The sequence below is a fragment of the Mustela nivalis genome (genome assembly GCF_964662115.1).
Source record: "Mustela nivalis genome assembly, chromosome: X".
NCBI lineage: Eukaryota > Metazoa > Chordata > Mammalia > Carnivora > Mustelidae > Mustela > Mustela nivalis.
The window spans coordinates 83,066,659-83,092,648 of record NC_139040.1 but is presented as its reverse complement, the minus strand read 5'-3'; the positions used below and the strand labels follow the sequence as shown (position 1 = coordinate 83,092,648).

Below are 25,990 nucleotides of genomic sequence, written 5' to 3'. Positions count from 1 at the left end.
TTTTTAAGATTTTATTTATTTATTTGACACAGAGAGAGAGATCACAAGTAGGCAGAGAGGGAGGGAATCATGCTCCATGCTGAGCAGAGTGTCCCATGCAGGGCTCGATCCCAGGACCCTGAGACCATGACCTGAGCTGAAGGCAGAAGCTTAACCCTCTGAGCCACTAAGGCACCCCCTCACCTGAGGAACTTAAAAACAAAAAGCCCAAAGGGCACCTGGCTCGTTCAGTCACTGGAGCATGCAGGTCCTGATCTCAGGGTTGTGAGTTCAAGTCCCATGTTGGGTATAGAGATTACTTAAAAAAAAAAAAAAAAGAAAGAGCCCAATCCCCAGTTTGTGATTGATTTGTTTAAATGTTTCAAGAAATTTGATGCTAAATGTTGTAAATAACAAATAACAAAAAGATATATTTACATAATACTTCTTGCTCTCAACTTTTGAACAAAGAACTTACTAATAATCAATAACTTAGTAGGCCAACATTTTATTTAAATAAGTTTTATGGTACTACAAAGAGTGAATTAGAAAATCAAAAGCAAGGAGAAATGGGCATGGTGTGAACATGGGGAAGCAAGAGAAAGCAAGCAAGTATGTGACCGGGAAGCGAATGCTTAGCTCTGAGATCCTTCTCCGAGAGAAGGACAGATTAAAACCTAAAAAGAAAGAAAAGAAGGATGCCATGCACTCAAGGAAAGAGAAGTCCCCCAACATCCCTCCTGCTTTTTCCAATATAAACACACAGCTGGGCCGACTTACCACATCCTGGTTGGTACCGACGTTATCAACTTTTCTATTTAGGCCAAACTTGACCGGTCAATGATGGACGGGCTGTGTGCCAAGTGTACCAGTTGTACAACTGACTGTGTAATGGCTGAAACTGAGAAACCGGGGTGCAAGTATCAAGAGGCTCTAAGGATTGAGAAAGAGCCAAGTTTCAAACAATTACCACGTACACACAAGACAAACTATGCAGATGACTGCTCAGTATGGAAGTAATTCAGAGTGTTACACTGTGGCATCAGCTGACCCAGACCCAGAAGATTGCTGGAGTTCCCATCATGGACATCTCTAACCATATAGACGACACTGAGCGAATGCCAGATGATGACAGAGCCCCTCACTCCTATGTCTTAATAGAGTTCCTCAGCTCTCCTTTACCAACTTTTCCTGTTGCCAGTTCATACAAGCAATTCTCCTTACCCAGTTCCTCTGTTCTGAGCTATGGCTAAAGACACTCACTTTTTTATGTTTTGAAACTGATTATCTTGTACCATTTTACTTTTTGTTGCATCTTTTTATAAATCAGATGACCGCTCACAAGACAAAAAAAAAGAAACGGAATAGAAAGGAAAGATCAAAAGGGAGGACAACAACAACAAAAAAACAGTTCTTTTTTGCCGGGAACCCTTCTTACAAGTGCCAATCAGATAAACTTTATCTGATGTTACATCGTCACAACTCCTCTATCATCAGGGAAAGTAGTTCACATAAGAAAATTTCTCTATAAAATGAGTTCCAGGCTTACATTCCATATTTGGCTAATTAGAATTTCATTACGATGTCTGTCTCAAACTGATGCAGAAGAGAATGGAATCTTGTCATCAAGACATGACATCAAACTAAGAACCCACAGGGTAAGCAGTCAGCTCCTGTGATACGAAGACGGCTCCTGGGGATGGGCGACCCGGAGCAACAGTGGCTGACCTGTGGGCCTGCGGCTATCTGCTGTCTGTCACTCTTCCCTCTTCCTCCTCTGTCAGCTGCTATCTCCCGCCGCTGTCAACAAAGTCCACCTCAGACAGCCATCACTTCCCTCTGGTCCTGTTTACCATAGCTAAGCTCCAGGCCAGGCATCCAGATCACCAGCCCTGGGGGTATAGCTCAGTGGTAGAGCATTTGACTGCAGATCACCAGCCCTGTGGGAATTTCTTCTAAGGTAAGAGGTGGCCCTATTGGTGAAATGCAGGTGCCAAGGCATGCGGACATTGTGCCATCTTCTGCGCTATTCTTAATGTTCTGATTGTCCCACTTCCCTCAGTTCCCACCTGTGGCCTCTGGAAAGGAACATATTACAGTAGGATTTCCAAGGACTGATGCGTGGGGGTCAGGAGATCTGGCCTGTGATTGGCCCCAACTAGCTGTGTGGCTTTAAAGGAAGTCATCACACCTCAGGCCTCAGTTTCCTTATCTGCAAGCCAGGATGGACTGGAGTCTTTTCAGAGGAGCTGGCAAATATCACATAGATAAGCACCACCTCATTATACTAACAAGCAAACAGAAGGCTAGAGGCGAGTGATTTGCCCCAAGTCAGACATAAGCAGGCAGAGAGCAGAGCCGAGGATGGGACCCACATCTGCAGGTCACAGCTAATCAGCCAGCACAGTACAAACAGATCTGAGCAGCTGCTCATTCTTCCCCTTTTCCATTTTGTCCATCAGAATGCATGCTCCCTGCAAACAAGGACACACAGGACCTGCTTCCTGTCTCAAAATTCCCAGTTCACCCAATTAGAACAGGGAGGAGCCTCAAGGACTTAACCCCCCACCCCCACACACGGTTCTTTTACCTATGGAACATGAGGGTACATACATTCACCGTCCAGAGGGCTCCTGCCTTCACTTCTCATGGAAAAGGTCATCATGTGCCTACCCGGGGTGCCAACGAAGCCACAGGTTCCAGAGAGGAACTGACACAGAGAAGTTCGAAGGAGGCAGACTGGCTCAGCGCAGAAACAAACTGTCTACCAAGGAAAACTACCCCATGAGGGACTGATTCTCTTTGAAATACGTTCGAGTGCGTGGGAAAATGGTTTTTCAAGAGCTGGTGGACTGACCCGTCACCTGGTACATACAAGATCACATCCGTATTCTGACAAGAGTGGCTTGCCTGCAGTGTAGACCAGGGGCCAGAAAGACAAGGAAGGCGCATGGAGACTGGGTGAGAAGCTTCTACGGTGTGATGGCAAGGGCGCACTGCAAAGGTACGAGAAGAGATGGAAAGAAGTATATGGACTCAAGAGGTTTAGGAAGCGAAATCCACAGGACTTGGTGTGACATACTAGATTTTGGAAAGGTGACAGAGTAGGAGTTGACTTCTGGTTTCCCGACTCCAGGCTAAACAGATGAAGTGTTTACCAAGAGAGGCAATAGAATAAGAAAGGTGGTTTTCAGTGGAGGAGGTGCTCATGAATTCCGTCTTGAACCTGATGAGTCTGAGGGGCCACAGACACATCCGAGAAGAAAGGTCCGCAAGTCTGATACACAGAACTGGTGCTCAGGAGGCGTGTGGGCCAGAGACAGGAATCTGCCTTACCTGCTGATAGGTGGTCATGAAGCTGCACAAAAGGTCATCTAGGGAAAGAAAGGAACACGGGGCTGAGCCCATAATCAGCATTCAGTGGCTACCAGGAGCATGACTTTGCACAGGAGACACATCAGAGAGGTAGAAGAAAGACAGGAAGCAATGCAGAGCATTTGGTCTACTGCGATGTCGAGTAAGGAGACAGAGAAAGGTCCGGTGCGCTGACTTAGAAACAGTTTTGGTAAGAACTCTTTAGTGGAACGACAGGGCCTGAAGGGTGGAAGGTGGGAAAGTCAAGTCAACCCCTGAGCACTGGCTGTGATGTGTGACACTGACAGGGCAATACCTAGAGGTGGGGCATTCAAGTGGGAGAGGATCAAACAGGAGCGCGTGATAGGAAGAAGTGCAGGGGAGAGGATCCTCGCAGGCTCCTGGAAGGGCGGGAGGGCATGGACTCCAAGCCAGAGTGGAGATTGAACCCCAGGAGGAAGGAGAGCCCCTCCCCATACCAGGCGAGGAGGAGAAGGGGACAAATACAAGAATGGGATCATGATCAGCAGGATGGAGGAGGTCCCATGGGATGGCTGCTAATTTTTCTGTACGACTGGAGATGAAGTCATATGTTGAGATGGAAGAGGAAGGCTACATGTGATGTCAATAGCACACCCATGTAAATGGTCTAATTTATCTGTTATGCCACTTTTTCCCCCTACTACCAATACCTTATGTCCTGCTCATCTATTAGTTGGCTGTCAACCCAAAGGATTTTCGAATTTCTAAGCCGACAAAGTATGATGTTGCCAGTGCCTCTGCCCCATGTGACCCTTCCCAATCTGTCATTCCTGCACTTTGATCACCTACCTCTTTTCCATACCTTTCCCCTTCTATTTCTCATTAGATCTCATAAACATGACTTTTTAAGTAGTCTCCTGTCACCAGTCAGCTCGAACTCAACAGATATGACCATGCAACTTCCTGCTGTAAACCTGACTGCAGCTCTACCATGAAGACTGCATCAACGTGGACCCCTCAATGTATGCAGTGTCCAAGGTGCAACCCACAGCCCCACCCCATCTCCCTTTCTACCATCCCAGTCTCATTCCAAAATGTGCCAAACAAGACACCTATGTAGAAATACAACCCCGACAGCACGCTCTCCACTCATTTCTGCCTCGCATCTGTAACTTAACAAAACATCTCTCTGACGGAAACACAAATTGCAAATAACCTTTATCTCCAGCTCCCATATAGAAGATCAATACCACTTTACACAGAACAGCTGTTCCATGTATTTTCCTTCTATGTATGAAGGGGTCACGTTCATTAACACTACAAATTGTACATTATATTCAGAAATTTCAGAGCCTTGAAAGAATATGGAATTGCTGGCATTCTAGCCACTTTCCCAGTTTGCTCTCTTCCTACCTCTAAGTCCTACTTTAGAACTGCTATTTTGAGATTTCTATTTTCCGAAGCTGCTTTGACCAATGGCATTCTGTCAGCTCAGAGTGAGAAAGATGGCGGGGCTAGGAAGTGTGAGAAAATGCTAGTGTTAGGCCCAAAGAAAGCCTGACGAAGTCCAAAGACAGACAAGCTAAAGAGACTTCCGTGCTTTGAGATTCTTTAAGTCTGTGTGTGTGCCTTTTCTTCTTCCAATGACCTCTCTCCTCATCACGTGTCCTTCGTTAACAAAACGTTTCTGGATCAGAGAATTCACTCTGTGCTCTCCTTCAGACACTCCATTCAATTTACACCCTTTATTACAGTGGCTTAACATCACCATACCAGAACAAGAGTACAATATACCTTCGTCTAGACATCCCTACATATTAAAAATGATATGGCCACACCGCAGAGGATCCAGACATAAGCACTTTTAAAGCCAGAGTTTGGGAGATGTGATCTGAATGCAAGTATCAAAAAGGAACTAGCTGGTTAACCCAAAAAAGAAAAAAACATATTATGACTTGAAGCCATAAAAAAGTAAGAAATTCAAACTCTTTTCAGAATTTTAGGTACCTACAGAGCCAAAACTTTTTAACACTGAAACCAGCTACTAAATCCCAATCCTTAGAAATTAAACATATACGTTTTGATAGTTTAAGTACAGACCCAGGGGATTACAGAAAACAGATAAAAGCTCCTCCTGGCTCTAAATCAAACCTTGGGACATTTTCAAGGCTATGTCTGATGAACCTTTCCTGTCAGTAAAGTCTTTTCAGTTTAAATTTCTATTCTGTAAGTTTATGTCCTACAGTTATCTGCTGCCAGCTTCAGGCTGACCTCACCAAGAGAAGTAGGGCAACTTTAGAAAAGGAGCTTGGTATGCTTTGTAGTACTGGACCAGAACCAGTAAGGACAGTACAGTCTTTCAGATTTCTCATTCCGGGAGCTTAAGACGAAAGTCAGGCATAAACGTTAGGTTAAGTGCCTTTTTGACCCGATTCCTAATAAGTACGCGCGTTCAGAGATGTGTTCAATGCACAGTCGCTGAGCTTCTAGGCACACGGCACTGGGAGGCTTCTGTCAGGCCGGGGGAGCGGCGGTCTGACTGTGCCGCACGGTACCAGAGGCGGGTCTTACGGGTCCAGGGCTTTTGCATTTAGCTCAAAACCACTTGCCCTGAACTTTCAGGCCTTTTTATTCAATGTGCACGATTTCACAGGAGTGCTTTCTCCAGGCTGCACCTAGCCCACCCGAGGCCAAGAGACTCACTGCAAAGTGCAGTGAGGTCCCCGCCGAGGACCCGTCCGCGGCGGGGATGGCCCAGGTAGCCCGCAGGAGAAGCCCGAGGAGAGGCCCCGGAGGGCCAAGGAGGGCAGGCCACCCACGGCCGGCTCCGGGGAGCAGAGCCCAGGCGCGCACCTTCATGAACTCGTCCTTGTCGAAGCAGAGCGTGTCCGGCCCCTTGGGCAGGTTCATCTTACTTCTCTCCACCCCGCCGGCCGCTGCCTCTCAGCACCGACACTCGAGAGCGAGGAGGAAAGGTAGTAGGCTGCGCTCCCCAACGCTACGGGTGAAGCCAGGGCGTTTCCACCGCACAGAAGACACTGCTTCCTCCAACATGGCAGCGCCCGCGCCCGGCCAATGAAAGAGATCGCCGCAGGCCCGCCTCCGCCTGCCTCCGCCAAGAGAGGCGCGCAGACCGCTGCAGTCGAGCCAGCAGGTGATGCTGCCGCCGAGCGGCGGAGGGCGACACTACAACCTCGCCTACGTTTCTGCAGGGCAGCTCCGAAGCTGGTGATGCCGGGTGAGCGGGAGAGGGGAGGGCGGGGAGGGTCAGGGGCGCTCCCTCCCCACCTCGCCCTTTCCCTCGGAAAATCGGCCTGCGAACCTCTTCCAGGACCTTCTCCCGAGATTGTCCCGTGGGAAGCATAGCCGTGGCGGGATGCTGGCCCTTTACTTCTGCCGCCGGTTGTCCAGAGTGGGGGGCGCGTCCGGGTGTCAGGCCTCCGGTCCCGGGCGCCGCCGCTGCAGCCGCCTGGGCGCGGAGGCCTCTGTGGGAACCCGGCTTCCGCCCTTAGCCCTGGCACCCACCCGCGAGCGTGGCTTCTCCCCCGCTGAGCTTGGCTCCAGCGATCTGTAGGGAGGAAGGTGGTCAGCTGGCAGCCTCGGGTCGTCTGGGCAGCTCCCAGCTCCACTTCCGCTCAGCTGCGGGGCGGCCACAAGTTTGGGTTCTCAGAGCTCTTAAAGAATCACCTCGCTACCGGCCGCCAAAACGCAGCCCACAAGTAGATGTGCGAGCATGTTTATGTCCAGTCCGCTCTAGAATGGGTGGAATCCTGTGTTTGTGGCTAGCGTTGGTTCGATCGCCACACCTGCCCCCAATTTAGGAGACCCCTCCTCCTCCTGCCATCCACCCCACATTTATTTTGAGATTTTTCTTTCCTCTTCCCTTGCTCTTTCTCCCACTGTCCTCCCCTTTAGTGGGAATGTCATGGTCAAATGATGATTCATTTCTCTTTTATTTTCTCCGTGAGACTCTGACAGCTCAAACCACAGATCTCAGGCGCGCCCTTCAGGCTGCAGCTTTGCTGTAATAGCCCAGGCCTGGGCTGCCCCTCCCAATGCTGTGATCTCACAGAGATAGCATGAGCAGTCCTTAGAAAGGGATGGGACACAGCAAGACAACGGCTTACAGTGAGTCTTGCATTGGAGTCACTGCAAACGGGAAACTGGTCACTTTTTTTAAAAACGTGAGTACAGGGACGCCTGGGTGGCTCAGTTGGTTAAGCAGCTGCCTTCGGCTCAGGTCATGATCCCAGCGTCCTAGGTCATGATCCCAGCGTCCTCGGATCCAGTCCCACATAGGGCTCCTTGCTCGGCAGGGAGCCTGCTTCTCCCTCTGCCTCTGCCTGCCATTCTGTCTGCCTGTGCTCGCTCTCTCCCCGCACTCTCTCTGATAAATAAAAAAAATCTTTAAAACGTGAGTACAGAATCTGAAACAATACATTCCCTAGCAGTGGGCCTGGCAAGGCCTTGTTGAGGAAAACGTTCCCAGTCAATATCCAGAGACTATGACAGGTAGGATGAGAGCTGGAATCTTATTTGGGGAATCAGAATAAATTGCCAGGGGAGCAACTATGAAAGTGCATTCTATGCCCTTGTTGTGGTCATTTGGATATAGGGAATGAAAGCCTCATTATTTGGTCTTTGTTTGTTTACTTTTATTATGAAAATTCTCAAGCATACACCAAAGTGTGTAGAGCAGAAGGATCCTGGCCCTTCCGAGCACTTATCACTCTGCTTCCCCAACTGTTTCATAGGCCCTCCTCCTTCTACTTCCCCCAAACTGCCTGTATTTTTGTTTTTTGGGGAGGGAGAAGGTCTGGAATATATTTTAAAGTAAATCCCAAACATCACATCATTCCCTGCTCCCCAAATACCTTGGTTTACACATCAAAGAAGGAGGAGGGAAAAGTGGATCAGGGGAAGACTGAGAAGGAGGAGGGATGAAGAAGAGAGATTTCTGCACAGGCCCACTATGCCAGAATCAATAGTTCTAATAAGCTATTCTGATTGGCTCTGAGAGGCATGACTTTTAGCCCAGGGCCACAGTGCTAATAAGCGACAAGGGCAAATTCAGGCAGCGCAAACAGCAAGGTCCACACTCATCACCAAGGCACCGAGAGGGGAGGCAAGGGTGCCAGACCGACGGAACCAAGTTGTCTGGGAACCCCACCTGCCCTAGAAGTCCAGATGAGCGAGTAGTTGAACTGTTTTTTACCTTCATTGTCATTCCTTTCTGAAATTATTGCCGGCCTTTGGTAAAGACATGAACCTGAGCTTGTGCAGCCTGGGGTACTGATCTTGGGGTTGCTGAAGAGAGTAGGTGCCAACAAAGAATGAAAATCCCTGCTGCCTGTTTTCCTTCCGAGAGTCAGGAGGGAACAGTCAAGACCCCATACAGTGCACTGCCACTTGGAGCCCTGGCTGTGGCAGTGGCGTGGCCCACCAAAGCCAGGAGCAACAGGCAAGACCCCAGACCCCAAATGCTAATGGAACACCCTGGGGAGGACGAAGGAAAGGCAGAGAGGCAGCGGAAACCTTCCCAAAGGACATTTCCCTCAGTTTCATCTGGGAGCTGACATTCAGCTGGTACACACCCCTTTAGCCACACAAAGTTTGGTGACTAGCCTCTGGCCAGAACCTGCTGTGTGTCTCCCTACCCTGAACCCTTCCCAAGATCCCTACCATGGCCTCGCGATCCAGGCACTGGGCGTGTAACACTTGACTCTGCAGGAGTCCCTGGGCCAGCTTTTGGTTAGTTAGTTGTCCGCGCTGTTAAAGATTTGACTACTGTTACATGTTTGACTCTCGTCTTTGGTGATGGTACCTGTTTCATAGGAAATAGAAGCTGGAATCCAGGAAACAGGCTGCAACATGAAATGAAAAAGTGGATACAAAGCTTCTAATCAGAGCCAGACACAATCGGCGATCAACTATATCCCAGTCTCTCCCCTCTTCTCTGATCTGTACTTTCCTTAATGAGGAATGAGACTTTAAGTTGACTTTTTTTTATCTTCAACTCTCTCTCTCTCTCTCGATTCCCTAACTTGCCTCTCTTGCCTTCATTTCATCCTAGAGCTTGTGCCCACGACTTCTTTTCTAAGTAAATATTAACCCCCTTTGACTCTGAATCTCTGGAAGATTCTCAGTTCCCTATTTTCGCTGGCACTGTGACAGGTCCTCATTTATCCTTCCCACACCTCTATATTTATAGTTTTCACATTTTTTTGGCAGGTTGGCTACAGAACACTCAAAAATTGCAAAGAGAAATATTGTGTTCTGGAAATTCATCCAAGCATTTTTTTCCAATATTGTCCTTATGCTCTTCTGATCCTCTCTTGAACTGTTGGACTAAAGCAGCTGACGCTTCCACCAGCAACCAGAGTCATCCTGTCCACTACTGTGGGAACAGAGGGTTTCCATTTGGAACTTCAGACTGAGCCTAAAGTCTGGTGGCCCTTTGGTGCCAGGATAGCAGGTATGGGATGGGTGGGACATGGAGGACAAGCATCATAGTAGAGGTCTCCATTCGACCACGAAAGCTCACAATGAGCCAACAGGTCCATTTCAACATCTTCTGTATTTTCCTTATAACCTGTTTCATTCCAGAGTGGATTTGAGATCATTTAGTTTGATTCTTAAATGTTTCCCATTCCAACCGGAAACAGACTCATCCTAGGGGCTCCCAAATTCTTCCTCATCTTCCTAATCAGTTAGCACCCCAAATTGGGTATGATAGTGCCAGAACATTATTCCATGTGTATATTATAACAGACTAGTATTTTATTAGTTTTTTTCAAACTAATAAGAATGATAAGGGTACCTTTTTTTTCTTTTAAAGCATAGGCAAAATCATGAAAGACATTGAAATGAACCTAAAAGATTATAGTGTCTTCCAAGGGAAAACAGGTGTTGTCTCATGTACCCTTCTGGGCTGACCAATTCTATGGGAAATTCTGTGCATTTCTTGTCTTTGAGCTATTTTGTAACTCTATAGATTGTACATAATTGATGCGGATGCAGATGATCCTGTCTAGCTATATGTAAATGAATTTTGTCCACTGGAAGTACAGTTGACCCCCTTTCGTTTGGTAGAAGGCAGTTTTGCAACCATTTGCATTCTATTTGCATATCTATTTGCATCTATCAAAGCAAATTCGTTTAAGTATTACTGATTGTATATGTGTCTGCCTTGAGATTCTTGCTTGAAGTGGTGGTAACATCTTAGTGGTTCCCAAGCTAATGAATGAATTAAACAAAATCCCTTCAGGCGTTCATCTCATATTTGTAAAATGGTCCTTATTTAATCTTTTCGAGAAAATGATACACTAGCAAACCATGACAAGATTCTGGCAAATGAAAAGTGCAATGAAATCAAATCGGAATGAATTTTAAAATTACCTTCAATGTGGCCCAGGCTATGCCAGAGGCAGAGAATGAATGAATCTCAAAGACATGGCTTCTGGCCCCCAGGAGTTACAATAATCTGTGTCAACATTGGCATGCCTGAGAAATGCATGTGACTTTCCCATCAGGGTTTCCCCGAGGGTTCAGTTAACCTTTCTCTTCCAAGCTACCCTCTCTTGTAGTGATATCAACTGTGCCCTTGGTTTCAGCTCCCATTCCCTAGCCAACATCTCTCCCACTGATACACGACCATCTGTTTCTTTCCTACCCACCAGGCCCGTGTAACTGACTACCTACTCATGCTATTTCACTGATGTCCCACCTGTGCCTCAAAACCCAGCATTTTCAAAACTTGATTCATCATCGTTTCTGAAAGAACGGCTTATCCTCTTTTGTTTTGTTTCTTTAGAAATGATTCTACCAATGCCAGCGGCATGCACCAGAAACCAGGAAGGAATCATACAGCTGAGCCAACCTGCTGTACTTTAAAACACTTGACCACAATTCTCCAGTGGATACTCAACTCTGGCTTCAAACTCCCTTGTCTCTCCGGTGAGTTTGCTTTCCCTCTAATGGATGACCGTTTCACACCTTCAAGACTTGCCTCAACAATCCCTACCCCCACCTCTTCTGAACTATGTCACTCTCAGCTCCTGTCCTAGAGATGAGGGAGCAGAAGGCAAGCTGAGGACAAAGCAGAAACTGGCGCCCTACACCCTCTCCCCATGCCATATGTGTAACATTCCTCATGCACTCCTGGCTGCCCTAAAGGAAAAACGATGCTTAACTGATAGAGATCCCAGTCCTGCAGGACAGGAGTCTCCCTCCATCTACAAATGTCCTAGCGACTTACAAGGAAGGAAGAAGCTTTCTCATCAATAGCCTGACTTCCAGAGACCCATACCTCAGTTTCTGGAAGCCCTAGCATCACCCTCCCCTCCATAATATTGAGGGAGGCTAAGGGGGAGGGAAGTGTAATAAAACTGAATTTCTTCTAAGCCCAAAGCCCACTGACAAGGATGTGTGATAGGAGGAATGTAACATATCTCCAGGAAACTCCCGACTGTCTTCATGCTTTCCCTCATTAGAGGCAAAAACAGCTTTGACTTGACAATAACCAGGTCTCCCTCATCCTGAAATTCTTCTTTAGCATATGACAGTCCTTCTGGACACCCACTTTGTCCTCACCTTCCTCAGCTCCCAGTCAACCATGCCTCTGTCTGAGCAGCTCTTTCTGCCCCTGGGTCCTGTCCCTGTGTTTTAATAAAACCACCATTTGCAACTAAGACGTCTCAAGAATCCTTTCTTGGTCATTGGCTCTGGACCTCACCCCACCAAACCTCACCTGTGTTCCAAAACTTCATCACTAGTGTCACACTTCAAGAAAATAAAAGCCCTTTGTGCAGGAATTCCCTTATCTTACCACCACCCAATCAAATCTATATCTACATTTGTATCCATTTTTAATTTGTTTTTAGACATTTACTCAACAAATATTTAGTCAGTACCTACTGTATGCTACACACTGCCCTGAGTGTTTGTAAATCTGTGGCGAACGACACAGAAAAGTCCCTGGCATCATGGAATTTACATGGTAATTGGATAAATGTACAAGAAACACAGAAAGAGTTGAAGACAGAGCAGGTTTATTGAGAAGAGCAGACATCCCCAGCTGGGGTTTGTTCTTCCTTATGCCTGGGATTTGTTCCCTCCAGCCCTCTCCAGGACTTCACTCCCAGGGTCAATATCAAGTTCTCGTTCCAATGGATCCTTCCAGTCAGAAGACAAATAACCTTTTTCTTAAAAACAAAAGGAAAAAACCCAAAACAAAGACTTCCTTTAACCTTCTATCTTCCTATAACAACCTCCATATTTCTCTCCCCACCTCATTCCCAGCATAGCTTGTAAAATATTTGTCTACACCTGTGGGTGTAGGGTACCATGTCCCCAAGGGTAGTTGAAAAATCTCTATAAAGAATCCTTATATGCAGATCATTTTAAGGGAGTCCATTTCCAGATCCAAACTCCATGTGTACTCTGTAGGATAGGTGATATGCCCATTCTTGGGTCTGATACCAGGATACTCCTCTCCTTCCTGGAAGATCAAGACACTCCTCTCAGATCTTATTAGAGTGTAGGACTTGGGCTGATACCAAAGTTGAAATACCAGTTTTGTTTCAAATAATGCCCTTCTGTGGGCAGTCCTGGGGCTCTGCCTTTAGGGCTTCCTCTCCTTATTAGGGTAAAGGTTAACATCAGAAAGGGGATTTGGGCAGATGTTGGAAGTGCTCTGACATCAGTATAACAATCAGTTTTGGTTAGTGACACTCATTCCTTCATATTTAAATTAAACAACATATTTTTAGGGACATAATAGGAAAAAGCACAAGTAAGGATTTTAATGGTTTCATTCCATTCCAGTGTGGTTTGGGAAATAAATTAACAGAAAATGAGACTGTTCTGCTTTAAAAAAAAAATGAACTTTGTAGCAGGCAAATGTTATTCCGATGAAGTTGATCCTTTCCTATCTCATTTTCTTTTTCAAGATTTATTTATTTATTTGGTAGAGAGAGACACACACACACACACACACACACAGAACACAAGTAGGGAGAGCAGGGGAGGGAGAAGGAGGCTTCCTGCTGATCAGAAATGTGGGCCTTCATCCCAGGCCCCTGGGATCATGACCTGGGCCAAAGGCAGCTGCTTAGTGATTGAGCCACCCAGGTGCCCTCTATCTCATTTTTTAAATATTTAATAATTTCAACACCTAGTTAATAAAATATACATATATTGTGATGAAAAGTTTATGATTAAAAAGTTTCAGATGTCCACTTAAAAATGTACAAGCTGTGTGAATTCTCATAGGCGGTCCATGCACAATACACGCCTATCACTAGCAAACGTGGATGTACTCAGTGTCTCTAGATTTCCGCTTCCTTAGTGCCCTCTTTTTTTTTTTTTACAGCCACATGCAGAAAAATGAAATTGGACCATTTCCTTACACCACACACAAAAATAGACTCAAAATGGATGAGGGACCTCAATATGCGAAAGGAATCCATCAAAATCCTTGAGGAGAACACGGGCAGCAACCTCTTCGACCTCTGCCGCAGCAATATCTTCCTAGGAACAACGCAAAAGGCAAGGGAAGCATGGGAAAAAATGAACTATCGGGATTTCATCAAGATCAAAAGCTTTTGCACAACAAAGGAAACAGTTAACAAAATCAAAAGACAACTGACAGAATGGGAGAAGATATTTGCAAACGACATATCAGATAAAGGACTAGTGTCCAGAATCTATAAAGAACTTAGCAAACTCAACACCCAAAGAACAAATAATCCAATCAAGAAATGGGCAGAGGACATGAACAGACATTTCTTCAAAGAAGACATCCAGATGGCCAACAGACACATGAAAAAGTGCTCCATATCACTCGGCATCAGGGAAATGCAAATCAAAACCACAATGAGATATCACCTCACACCAGTCAGAATGGCTAAAATCAACAAGTCAGGAAATGACATGCTGGCGAGGATGCGGAGAAAGGGGAACCCTCCTCCACTGTTGGTGGGAATGCAAGCTGGTGCAGCCACTCTGGAAAACAGCATGGAGGTTCCTCAAAATGTTGAAAATAGAACTGCCCTATGACCCAGCAATTGAACTATTGGGTATTTACCCTAAAGATACAAATGTAGTGATCCAAAGGGGCACATGCACCAGAATGTTTATAGCAGCAATGTCCACAATAGCCTTAGTGCCCTCTTAATCACATGGTTTCTCTTCCTACCATCCTGGACCTGTATTCTCAATTTGCTTCTCTATTTCATCTCCGCCCCTTTGAAGAGCTTGATTCTGGGTCTTCTGTAGCTATGCGTTCGCTCTCTCTCTCTCTCCATCGATCAGGCTTTCGCAACCTAGCACTATTGATACCTGGTGGGTGATTCTCTGCTGTGGGGCTGTCCTGTGCCCTGCAGGACAGTTTGCAGCGTCTCTGGTCTCTAGCCACTAGATGCCAGCAGCACCCCCCCCAAGTGGTGACCACCAAAAACGTCACCAGATATTGTTCAATCGGCCCTGGGAGCAAAACTCCTTGCCTCCCAGCCCCAGTTTAAAAACCACTGCTTTAGCCGATTCCATTCAGCATCATTGATTTTAAGTTCTTTGTAGAAGCTGAAGGCTCTGAAGTTAATGTCTTTGATTCTAACCCGCCCTTGGAGCTGCTGCTCCAATATGCTGCCTGCAGCATATTTCTCCATGAATATGTAACAGGAGTCTTATTTTCACCATTATTTCTATCCTGCTCCCTCCTCAACCTGCTCCTGTCCCAGTCTCCCCATCTTAGTAAACAGCATCCCCACATCCTACTGGCTAAAGCCTCAGCCCCTGGGATAAATTCCCCCTTTCCCTATTCTCGTATCTAATCCATCAGCAAAACCAACTGATTTGACCTCCAAAACAGAAGTCAGACTTGCTCACTGCTCTTTATATCCACTGCTCCCATTTGAATCCAAACCCTGAAATTTTTTTTGCACTTCAGACACTGTTAACAGTCATTGGTCCCATGACTACACCTACACAGATATTTTACAAGATCGCTAATCACCACCAAGTTGCCAAACCCAATGATTAACCCTCAGATCCAAATGACTCAACCTTTCAGTCCTATAGACATAGAAGTCCCTCCACTTCTCTGGAAATATTATATCTTTTTCATCATGATGTTGGCTCTCCATTCCTCTTCCAGTCAGTGATGATGGCTCCTTTCCTGGCTGGGTTTTTTTGAGCTTCCTGACCTTTAGACATCAGTCCTGTGCTCTGGGACTCGGACCTTCTGCTTGAGTTTTCTGTTGTGTTAAAAAAAAAAAAAGAGAAGGAGGCTTCCTGCTGATCAGGAATGTGGGCTTTCATCCCAGGCCCCTGAATACATTTTAAAGAACCTATTGGCTTTATTCAATGATTCACGAAATGGGCAGCATCCTGCTTGCAGACTGAAAGGAGCTCGGAGGAGCAGTACAAAATAAAAGACTTTTATAGGCAGAAGAGAGGAGGAGCAAGGAAGTCACGTCAGGCAAACAAGGCAGGTTGGTTATGGCCAGGTGACTTGGCTTCTGGGGATGGCAGGGGTCCGAGGAAGTGGGGATCAGGTGGTGTCTGCTTGCCTGGGCTCAGATTCCATTTCTGGGACAGCTGAAATCATAATTAAGTCTGGTTTGGGGGACATGGGGCTTAGCATAAGCAACTCCATTTTGGGCCTCTTGTTTTGTTTTTAATAGTTACTTCATAACAAATAATAACAAGTTTAGTAACTTTAAACAGCTCAGTTTACTATCCTACCATCTCTAGCTGTCAGGAGGCCAGACACAGCTTAACCAGGGTCCTCGGCTCTGGGTCTCACTCAAAGGAGGAGAGAAGGCACCCACCAAGCTGTGTTCTCACGTGCAGGTTCCACTAGGGAAGGCTCTGCTTCCAAACTCACTCGGGTTTTTGGCAGAACTCATTTCCTTGTAGCTGTGTGATTTGGGGGGCAACCCATGCTGGGGCGGGCCAGGGAGATTCTCCAGGCTGTTAAATGGAAACCATCCTCAGCCCCCAGAGGCTGCTTGCAGATTCCTGCCATATAACTCTCTCCACAGGTGATTCCGAACTTGGCTCTTTGCTTCTTCAAGTCCAGGACAGCCTCTCACTCCAATCAGTAAAACAGTCTGATTTACTATAATGAGATCATAATAGTGACATCTTCTTACCTTGCCAAATTCTACTGGTTAAAAGCAAGTCCTAAGTCCCATACACACTCCCATCCATACTCACAAGACAAATACCTGGGGACAGATATCATGAAGCTGCCTTATCATGTTGCCAAACACACCTCTGTCCATACTCACTGCGTAGGTAACCCCACTTCTTCTCAGAGCTTGAACCCTATGTCCTAACGGTGCTCATATTTGTGCCTCCAGCCTGGACCTCACCCATGAATGCCAGACTCATGTGTTCAGCTTCTGGTTGGGCATCCCCATGTGGATTCAGCCACCATCTCCAGAACCAAACACCTGTTGCCTATCAAACTTGCTTCTCCCGTCGTCTTTCCCATCTTAGCAAGTGGGAACGTCACTGTTCCAGGGCCTCGGGCCCCCAAAATTGTAAAATCATCCCAACTCTTGTCTTTTCCGCACACTCCACACTTAATATATTTACAAATCCTGCGTGTTTTGACTTCAATATACACCCAGACTCCCCCCCCTTCTCCCCACCCCTGCATCTACTGCTCTGGTCTGGGCCAATACCCCCTCTCACCCAGATCAGTGGTCCTCAACCAGGGGAGTTTTGTGCACCTGCTCCCCCCCCAGGGGATTTTGACAGGGTCTGGACACACTTTTCGTTGTCACAACTTGGGAGTGGGAAAGGGCGCTCCTGCGATCTAGTGGTCAGTGCACAGGACAGCTCCCCATAGCAAAAATTAATGTGGCCCCAAATGCCAACAGTATAGAAATCTCAGTCTACATTAATGCAAGCAGCATCCCCACCCCACAACCCCGCAAGTCCGTTCTGCACACAGCAGCCTGAGTGATTCTTTTCTTTTCTCTTCAAGATTTTATTTATTTATTTGACAGAGCGAAAGAGAGATCCATGTAGGCAGAGAGGCAGGCAGTGGGAAAGGGAGAATCAGGCTCCCTGATGATCAGAGAGCCCAATGCGGGGCTTGATGCCAGGACCCCGAGACCATGACCTGAGCTGAAGGCAGAGGCTTAACCCACTGAGCCACCCAAGCGCCCTGATCCTTTTCTAATCTAAATCAAGTCAAGCCTCTTCAAAACCATCCAAGCTCTTCTCATCTGGCACAAAGTTAAAGGAAAATCTTTACAATGGCCTTCAAGACTTTATGTGATCTGACCCCACTACCTTCCTTACCTACCTCCTACCACTTGCCGTCTTGCTCATTTTCGCCCAGCATTATTGATCGCCATGTCATTCTTTTAACACACCGGATGTGCTACCACTTTGGGCTTACTGTTTGCTTTGTGTGGGATGCTCTTCTCCAAACAGCACAACTGCTCGTTCCTTAATTTCCTCCAGGTCTTTCCTCAAATGAGGGAGACTTCCCTGACACAGTCCTATAGAAAATACCAACCTGCTCCCCTAAACCCCCACACCCCATGTCCACTCACTCAGCTTAATTTCCTTCCTACCCCACATCAACCCCTGATATGTATGTATATTTATTTGCTTCATTTCTCACTCAACAACTAAAATGAAAACTCCAAGAGGAGATCAAATTTATTTTGTCTCTTGTTAACTATTCTGTCTTTAGGGTTTAGAACAGTACCTGACACATAGTAGATGTTCTGTAAATATTGGAGAATGATTTGTTTCTATTTTTGCCTTTTCTCTATCCATTCTTTACACAGCAGCCAAAAATGACATTTTAAAAATGCAAAAGGAATCCCATGACCACCCTCCACCCACCAGTGTAAAACCCTTCAATGGCTTTTCGTTGTGCTCAAGCCGCAGCTGACATTCTACAGCCCGGGCCAGATTAAGATTTCAGAGTTCTTAATCACTGGAAAGACGATGGTGTTGTCACCACCAGAGATATTTAAATATTTTTGAAGATTAGATCCCAAAGTAAGTGTGCTAAAAACCTAGCAATATCCGATTTCACAAACTCAGATTTCATAAAGTCTCATTAGTCTTCTCACCTTGTGTAAGTTTAATCTTTCCTCGGGCCCCTTTTCTCTTCTGTTTCAGGACTCACCATACTTTGCCAGAATGACCATAACGGCCTTCCAACCTGTCATCTCATCTTCAGGAATATGCCCCTTTCCCTCCCCTCCTCACACCAATTCATCCTCTAAACTTATTCTAAGATGATCACTCTAAAATGTGCATCTCATTGTGTCCTTCCCCTATAGGAACTTCCTCAATAGCTCCTAAGGACGTGTGAATTTCCTTGGTGTGGTATTTTTACAAGACCCTTTGCTTGCAAGTGGCAGCAATCCAAAGAAAACTGGAGGAACCAAAAGGGAAAATCAAGCAAACAAACAAAAAACAAAGGAATGTTCAGGTTCCTGTAGGGGTGGATACCACAGAAGTTTATAAAAATCCAAAAGAAGACAGGGCACCTGGGTGGCTCAGTGGGTTAAGCCTCTGCCTTCGGCTCAGGTCATGATCCCAGGGTCCTGGGATCAAGCCCCACATCGGGCTTTCTGCTCTGCAGGTAGCCTGCTTCTTCCTCTCTCTCTGCCTGCCTCTCTGCCTACTTGTGATCTCTGTCAGATAAATAAAGAAAAAATCTTTTTAAAAAATCAAAAGAAGGGCTGCAGAACTAAAATTTCAGAATCAAGAACTAGGGACTGGAAACCGGCAAAACACTTTTCTCTTTGTCCATGTCTCATGTTTACTCGTCTCCATATGGCTGCTTTCTTCTCTGGTCAGACTCTTCAAGTGTCCAGGAAGATGGCCATTGCCAGCTCCTGAATCCCATCCAGCAAGGCCAGTCACTCGCCTAAAGAGAGAACCTTGTCTTCCTGTCAGTTACACATCAATCCCAGGGAGACTCTGATTGGTCCTATTGGTGTCAGGTGGACCAATCACTATATGGGTTTATATGTGTGCACATCCTCCCCCAGACTGCATAAAGCACAGGTGAAATTTTTTAAAATTAACATATAATGTATTATTTGCCCCCAAGGGTGCAGGTCTATGATTCATCTGTGTTACACATTTCACAGAATTCACCATATCACATACCCTCCCCAATGTTCATAACCCAGCCACCCTCTCCATACCACCTCCATCCCCGCAAACCTCAGTTTGTTTTGTGAGATTAAGTCTGTTATGGTTTGTCTCTCTCCCCATCCCATCTTGTTTCATTTTTTCCCTCCCTACCTCCCATGACCCCCTACCCTGCCTTTCAAATTCCTCATATCTGAAAGATCATATGATAATTGCCTTTCTCTGATTGACTTACTTTACTTAGCATAATACCCTCTAGTTCCATCCAAGTCATTGCAAATGACAAGATTTCATTTTTGATGGCTGCATAGTATTCGTGTGTGTGTGTGTGTGTGTGTGTGTGTTTATTACATCTTCTTTATCCATTCCTCTGTTGATGAACATCTAGGTTCTTTCTATAGTTTGGCTATTGTGGACATTGCTGCTGTAAACATTCAGGTTCACATGCCCCTTTGGATCACTACATTTGTATCTTTAGGTAAATACCCAGTAGTGGGATTGCTGGGTGCTAGGGTAACTCTATTTTCCTCTTTGAGGAACCTTCATACTGTGAAGCACAGGGGAAATTATCCAGAGTGAACGGCGTTGTGTACCCAGAAAGAGGAAGCTGAGAAAGTACAGTGGTCAGGCACAACACATAGCCCACAGTTTCCACCATTTACATGATCTCTTCGATTCCACTTTTCCCTGCTCCTTCCGCAGGTTCTGTGCTTGAACCACAGTGAGCCCCTGTGAATTCGTGGATGGCTTTGGCTTTCTCTTACCTGCATCTGGCCACACATGCTGCTCTCTGTGCCTAAAACCCTATTTTCTGGCTTGTTATACAAAGATAATACTTCCAGACATTCTTCACACATCGTACATCTCATACATCACCTCCTCCAGGAAGTCTTTGTTTGGACTTAGGGGTTTTATTGTCATTTAGGGATAGTAAGGCCGACAGACCAGGAGATTACTGCCGTTGAAAAGACAATTGGTTACTCACAGATCCCAGAAGGAGGGGGCTGGCACAGCCACCAGGGAGGGGTGGGGGAGGAAAAAGAGGAGCACCGGGATCTGTCAGGATGGGACTGAGGATAAGAGCCTTTATTGTGGTTTCTGTAGGAAGGAATGGGGGAAGTAGGGATGGTAGGTTGGGACTGGCTGATTTGGACACTTTCAGCAGGAGCTGGGGTATAACGGCTGTTCCTGGTTGTCTGGTACTTGGCCCTGGGGTGATTCGGACCCTGAGTAACAGTTCCACAGAGAAGGTGGTCAGGAATTCAGACTCTAGATTCATTGCTTTGCATTTAAAAACCTCACTCCCAGCTGAGGGGTAACTCTCTCTAGGAGCTGACCAACCCTGGAGGGGCAGTCCTTCCAGCTTCAGCAAGCACTCATGATGGTCAAAGTATCAAAATATGGAAAATAAAAGACGGTTACTCGTCTTCCCTGATTTTTTTTTCTTTTTAAACTTCTTTTATTTAAATTCAATTAGTTAACGTAAAGTGTATCAATAGTTTCTAATGCAGAGTTCAATTATTCTTCCCCGATATATTTTGCACCCTCTTCCCCTAAATCAGGTTTCTGTGAGTCTTCCTTCTGATCCCATAATAACCAGTGCATATTTCTGTCCTTGCAAGGTGACAGCGCCAACAATAGCATCCCAAGTGACAGCATAGCAATGTTCAACCTTCATATTACTTTGAGGGAAGAGGTGAGAACTTGAAGCTATTTTAATTTCGATGTAATGGATGTGTGACCTCATTTGATGTGGGTAGCCTGTAAGACTGCACTTCTAGTCTTTACTCACGTGTCTTAAAAATATTTTTATTCATATTTTTTTATTAAAATGATGACAACAAAACTCGAGGTGTGCTATATATCTTGAATTTCCCCCATCACATTCACTTATAGAGCCATTGTTCATTCATCCTCATGCTGATTATTGAATACATTTTTTTCTCTGCATTATTGTGCCTATCTTCGACCTTCCAAATACACAATTAACCAGGAAAATTTAAACTCTGACTTCTCTTTTAAGAAATTCAGGCTTGTAAATATCCGTGCATAGAAAATCAAAACAATATGCCTGATTACACAAGGATCCCTCCCACTGCTGAATGTATGGTGCCTTATTATCTTTGTATGGTGCCTGGGTGTGGATTACGATAAGAAGCACCATCTTTTGCACGATTGCGGCTGTGTGCTGTGGAGACTGCTTGGGGAGCAAAGCACAGGTTGGTTTTTAGCCCAAAGTGTCTCCTTCTGGTAACCCTTAAAACGTCAGGCGAAGATGCTGAATGTGCACTATTTTGCCCCAATGGGCGTAGCTAAATTCATGTTCCTCCCTGGAATTTCCTCCGGGACCGGATAGTGTTATATAATAGCAAGTGAGGGACTAACCCATCACTGTGTAAATTTCTGCTGCCATAATAAAATGTGCATGTTTCTGTTTAGGAGTCTGAACACGTATTTGACCTTCTTAGTGATTCAACTTTGAAGCAAAGACTTTTTTCATCTTTTCTTCAAGACTTTGGGTTAAATTAAGGGGTGCTCTGAGATTTTAAGGCAAATTGTCATGAGTCAGCCTTTATCTACAGTTACTTATCTCTGTAATCAGATTTTTCTCAAGACACAAAATACACGTACACACAAAATAAAACACAGATACAGTTTAGATGCCAACTCAAATTGTCAGGCAGGTATGTTGAGTCCACAATTTTTAATCATCCCAGGTGACTGATTATATTAAGTGAATATTAGCAGTTACAAAATAAATCTACAGTAATACAATGTACTTTTATCATTTTTTACATTAATGGTTTTTGGTTAATTATTCCTGTTTCTTAAAAAATAATTTAAAAAAATATAGCTTTTCTATAGTCCGAATGTTTGTGTCCCCTCTCAAAAGTCATATGTTGGAGGGACGCCTGGGTGGCTCAGTGGGCTAAGCCTCTGCCTTTGGCTCAGGTCATGATCCCAGGGTCCTGGGATCAAGCCCTGTATCGGGCTTTTTGCTCATCAGGGAGCCTGCTTCCCTCCCTCTCTCTGCCTGCTTCCCTCCCTAATTGTGATCTCTGTCTGTCAAATAAATAAATAAAATCTTTAAATAAAAAGTCATATGTTGGAACCCTAATCCAAGTGTAATGACATTTACAGATAAGGCCTATAGGAGATTATTAGGTCATGGTGGTGGGGCCCTAACAATGGGATTAGTGCCCTTATGGGAAGAGACGGGAGAGAGCCAATGATATGATATACTACATATAATATATGAAATATTATCATAATGTTATATTATTATATCAATAAATGAAATGCAATAAATAAATAAATAAAATTGCAATACAATAAATAAATAAATTACAATGGAAGATTATTCAGCTTAACAAAGGAAGGAGTGTGGGTGATGTCCCTGGTGGGCCATGCTGGCTCTTGGCTGGGACCTAAGCCAGGTCCGAGCTGAAAACCTGCATCGTCCCACCAACTTGGGGTTTCCTGCTATCTGCCCCCCAAAGGACAAGTGTCCAGTGTCAGAGCGTGGAGACAGAAATAGCCTCAGTTAGTTACTACACTAAGAGTAGCTTTGGAAACTTCTGAAAACCCAACTCATCATCCATCTGGCTCTGAAGGGACGTCTACAACATTAATCCCATAACCCATGTTTTACTTTGTAGAATTCCAAACATTCAACAAGCTTGTGAGTGGTCTATTTATTTGCAAGCTTAGGTTGCTGCTTCTTGCCTTTAAAAGCCAAGCACTGCAGTTGCTACCATAGATCGGTACAGTCTTTTATAGTTTTCAAAGCACTTAAGAGTTCTTCCCCTATTCTTTACTTCTGAAAAGCAAAATGTGTATCAGTCAATGATGTAATTAGTTTGAACAGAAAAGAACTTTATTGAACATTATCAAGGGCCTTGAAGAATGCCCGGAGGGCCAATGCCAGGTTCTGGGGCTGTACCACCGCAGGACTGCCCAGGGGAGATAGTGCAGTGCTACCCCAACAGTTGACCCTGGATGGAACCGTGGGCATGGCTGCTCAGAAAACTCCAGTCTTTTGCATTCATCCTTAGAAACAGATCCAACCTACTTGGTGCTTGCTTCTTCTCCCATCAGAGCCTCATGTGGGTGCATCTGATGGGAAGACCTTGTATCATTTTCAAAGTAATTTCTGGCTTCTCTTGGGGTAGAAAGTCAACATGGGAAAATTCCTCAGAGGTAGGAAGAGTGTCCAAAGGATGCTGGCTGCTGCAAATTACAACAAACATCACAAACAATACCACTGACCATCAGAAGTGGGGTTTTCATGTCTTGAAACAGTTATTATTGGGTTTTAATGTTACTGGGAATCATTTACTGTAGGTTCACAAGATACCTGATAAGAGAGCACCTTTTAGATTTCTCTAACCAATAATGTCTGCATTCTGATCCTGCAGATAAAAGTTCTCTGAAAGTGCTGACCAGTTTTGATTGCAATATGATTTCTCAGCTGATTCTTTTCATATCCTATTTGAAGCAGAGCTCAAAGCTCTGTACTCAGTGGGTGGTTGTATAATTGTTTTACTTCATTTGTTAAACATAATTATCTTTCCTCACTTCTGTCCTATTTCTTTGATATATGCTCAGCAACTAGGTCCCTAATGGATGTGATTAGATCTTCCCACGGTGTGCAGCATGTGAGGGAAGGGGTGTTACATCGTTAAGGTGGGGACACATCTTCATTTCATGTTTCAGGGACTTAAGTTGTTTCTTTTGACACCTGGGTCTAAGTTAATGAGAGAGTTCTTTGATAGCTTTATGTGAGTTAATTCTGCTTGTCACATGCTATAGGGGGCCTGGAGAAGAGGGAGGAAGTCAGAGAGCAGAGGATAGGTGGGGTGCCTTTGTTCAGTGACCATCCCCTCATGTCAACCACCAATCCAATCATTAACTCTGTGCATTTAAACACAGACATCCTGAGACAGATCAAAGACAGGTTCTTGGCAACAGGTCAGAACATATTCTTGGGGAAAAGAGTTATGCTAGTGGACCCTTGTGAATCTGAGGTGTCTTCCTCCTAGAGACCTGGGTGTTTTGTACACAACCTCTCATCCACCTTTTTGCAATGTCCCCGCAAGGCACTTCTTCCCAAGTCTGGGAAAACTGAAGAATATTAGACTCTGTGCTCTTAGAGATGAGGGAAGGTGTCAATGAATCATCCTTCTGGGTTCTAACCTAGACTGACAACAGATAAGAACCGAGTTCAATCAAATGTGATAGGTATTGAGGGCTAGATGAGTCAGCATAGCTTAGATTCAAGACCAAAATAGTCTTGAATCTTCCTGTGCCCTGAATTGAAAAATGGTGCCCAGGGAATAGTGTACCTGGCCTGATCCAGCCATGCTTACCCCAAGAATATGAAGATTTCCCCCTGCATTTTCTTTTGAAAGTTTTATGGTTTTAGCCTTTACATTTAAGTCTACAATCTATTTCCAGTTAATTTTTGGATATAGTGTGAGGCAAGAGTGATGATTTGGTTTCCCATACATACATGCAATGATAGAAATGCTTTCCAGCCTGTCCCCAAGAAGAATGAGCCTGGGTCTTTCCCACTGTTTTCTGGCAATGGTCCAGCACAGCTTTCCTTCAGAGCAGGCAAATAACTGAAAGAAAATCCTCAAATTTAACAATCTTGTCTACTGGGTTTCAATGGAAGTTCATGCATTTTATCCACTCCCCCTTTTCAACGTGCTTTCTATAGAGAACATCAATTCACCTGTTGTAATTAAACCTGAAAAAAAAGGGCAACAAATTAAGCCACTTACAAGAGTGTCATGAAGTACTGACCTTTTATTCTTAACACAGTGACTGGACAGAACCCCTATTTTTGCAAGTAAAAAAGAGCAGGCACCCCTTCCCCATCCTATGCGATGGTGCACTTCAAAGCCTTGTCTAAGCAAATCTTAGAATGTAGAAGTTGTAGGGAACAGAATGTTCATCAGTTTGATGAACGTTGGAAACAGTGATCTTTGAAGCTTCAGTTTATAATAGTGAGCTTGTGCATTCTTGGATAGCTATCCATTACTGATGTGTGCCGGATTAGTTTTACAGTTTCACCTGAGGAGCAGAAGTCTGTTGTAGTTGTTTTATGAAGAGTCCAGAAACTCTGCTTTTAAAAAACAGGCTAAATGCATACAGCAACATTTATTACACAGCAAGTGCAGCAAGTCTACAAGGCCAGAAGCATAAGTACTGATGAATGGATGGAAGCAGTAGCTAGGACTATAGACAATCCTATAGCAAGAGAAGACTGTGATGCTTCCGGCTGGTCCAGGAAATCTTCTGGAGGCTTCAGTACCTGGTGTGATCATTTAGCCATGAAGAGGGTACATCAGAAGGGGTGGTGTGGTGAGCAAGGGCACAGGATGGGAGCCGAGCACATCTGGCAGGTGGCAAGTGTACTGTCAAGGTAGGGCCATGAGAAACTAGGGTCAAGGCAAGCTGACAGGAGCCAGGAAGCCTCCTGAAAGCCCGAATATCCCAGGATAGCATATCCTCAAATCATGGTGATAAG

General features: G+C 45.2%; 1 protein-coding gene and 1 long non-coding RNA gene across 2 annotated transcripts in view; one reads left to right on the top strand and one right to left on the bottom strand.

The window, feature by feature from the left end:
* The window catches only part of LOC309856285 (conserved oligomeric Golgi complex subunit 2-like), a 30,933-nt gene extending 24,566 nt beyond the window's left edge, over nucleotides 1-6,367 (bottom strand). The window contains exon 1 of the mRNA XM_082717230.1: nucleotides 6,169-6,367. Coding sequence (XP_082573356.1) covers nucleotides 6,169-6,225 — 57 coding nt within the window. The 5' untranslated portion in view covers nucleotides 6,226-6,367. The remainder of the gene's footprint in view (nucleotides 1-6,168) is intronic.
* A 62-nt stretch (nucleotides 6,368-6,429) lies between these two features.
* Nucleotides 6,430-11,357, top strand: LOC309856291. Its single transcript, XR_014307142.1, has 3 exons — nucleotides 6,430-6,553; nucleotides 9,547-9,790; nucleotides 11,129-11,357. It is a non-coding gene; the product is annotated as an uncharacterized lncRNA (long non-coding RNA).
* The last annotated feature ends 14,633 nt before the right edge of the window (nucleotides 11,358-25,990 follow it).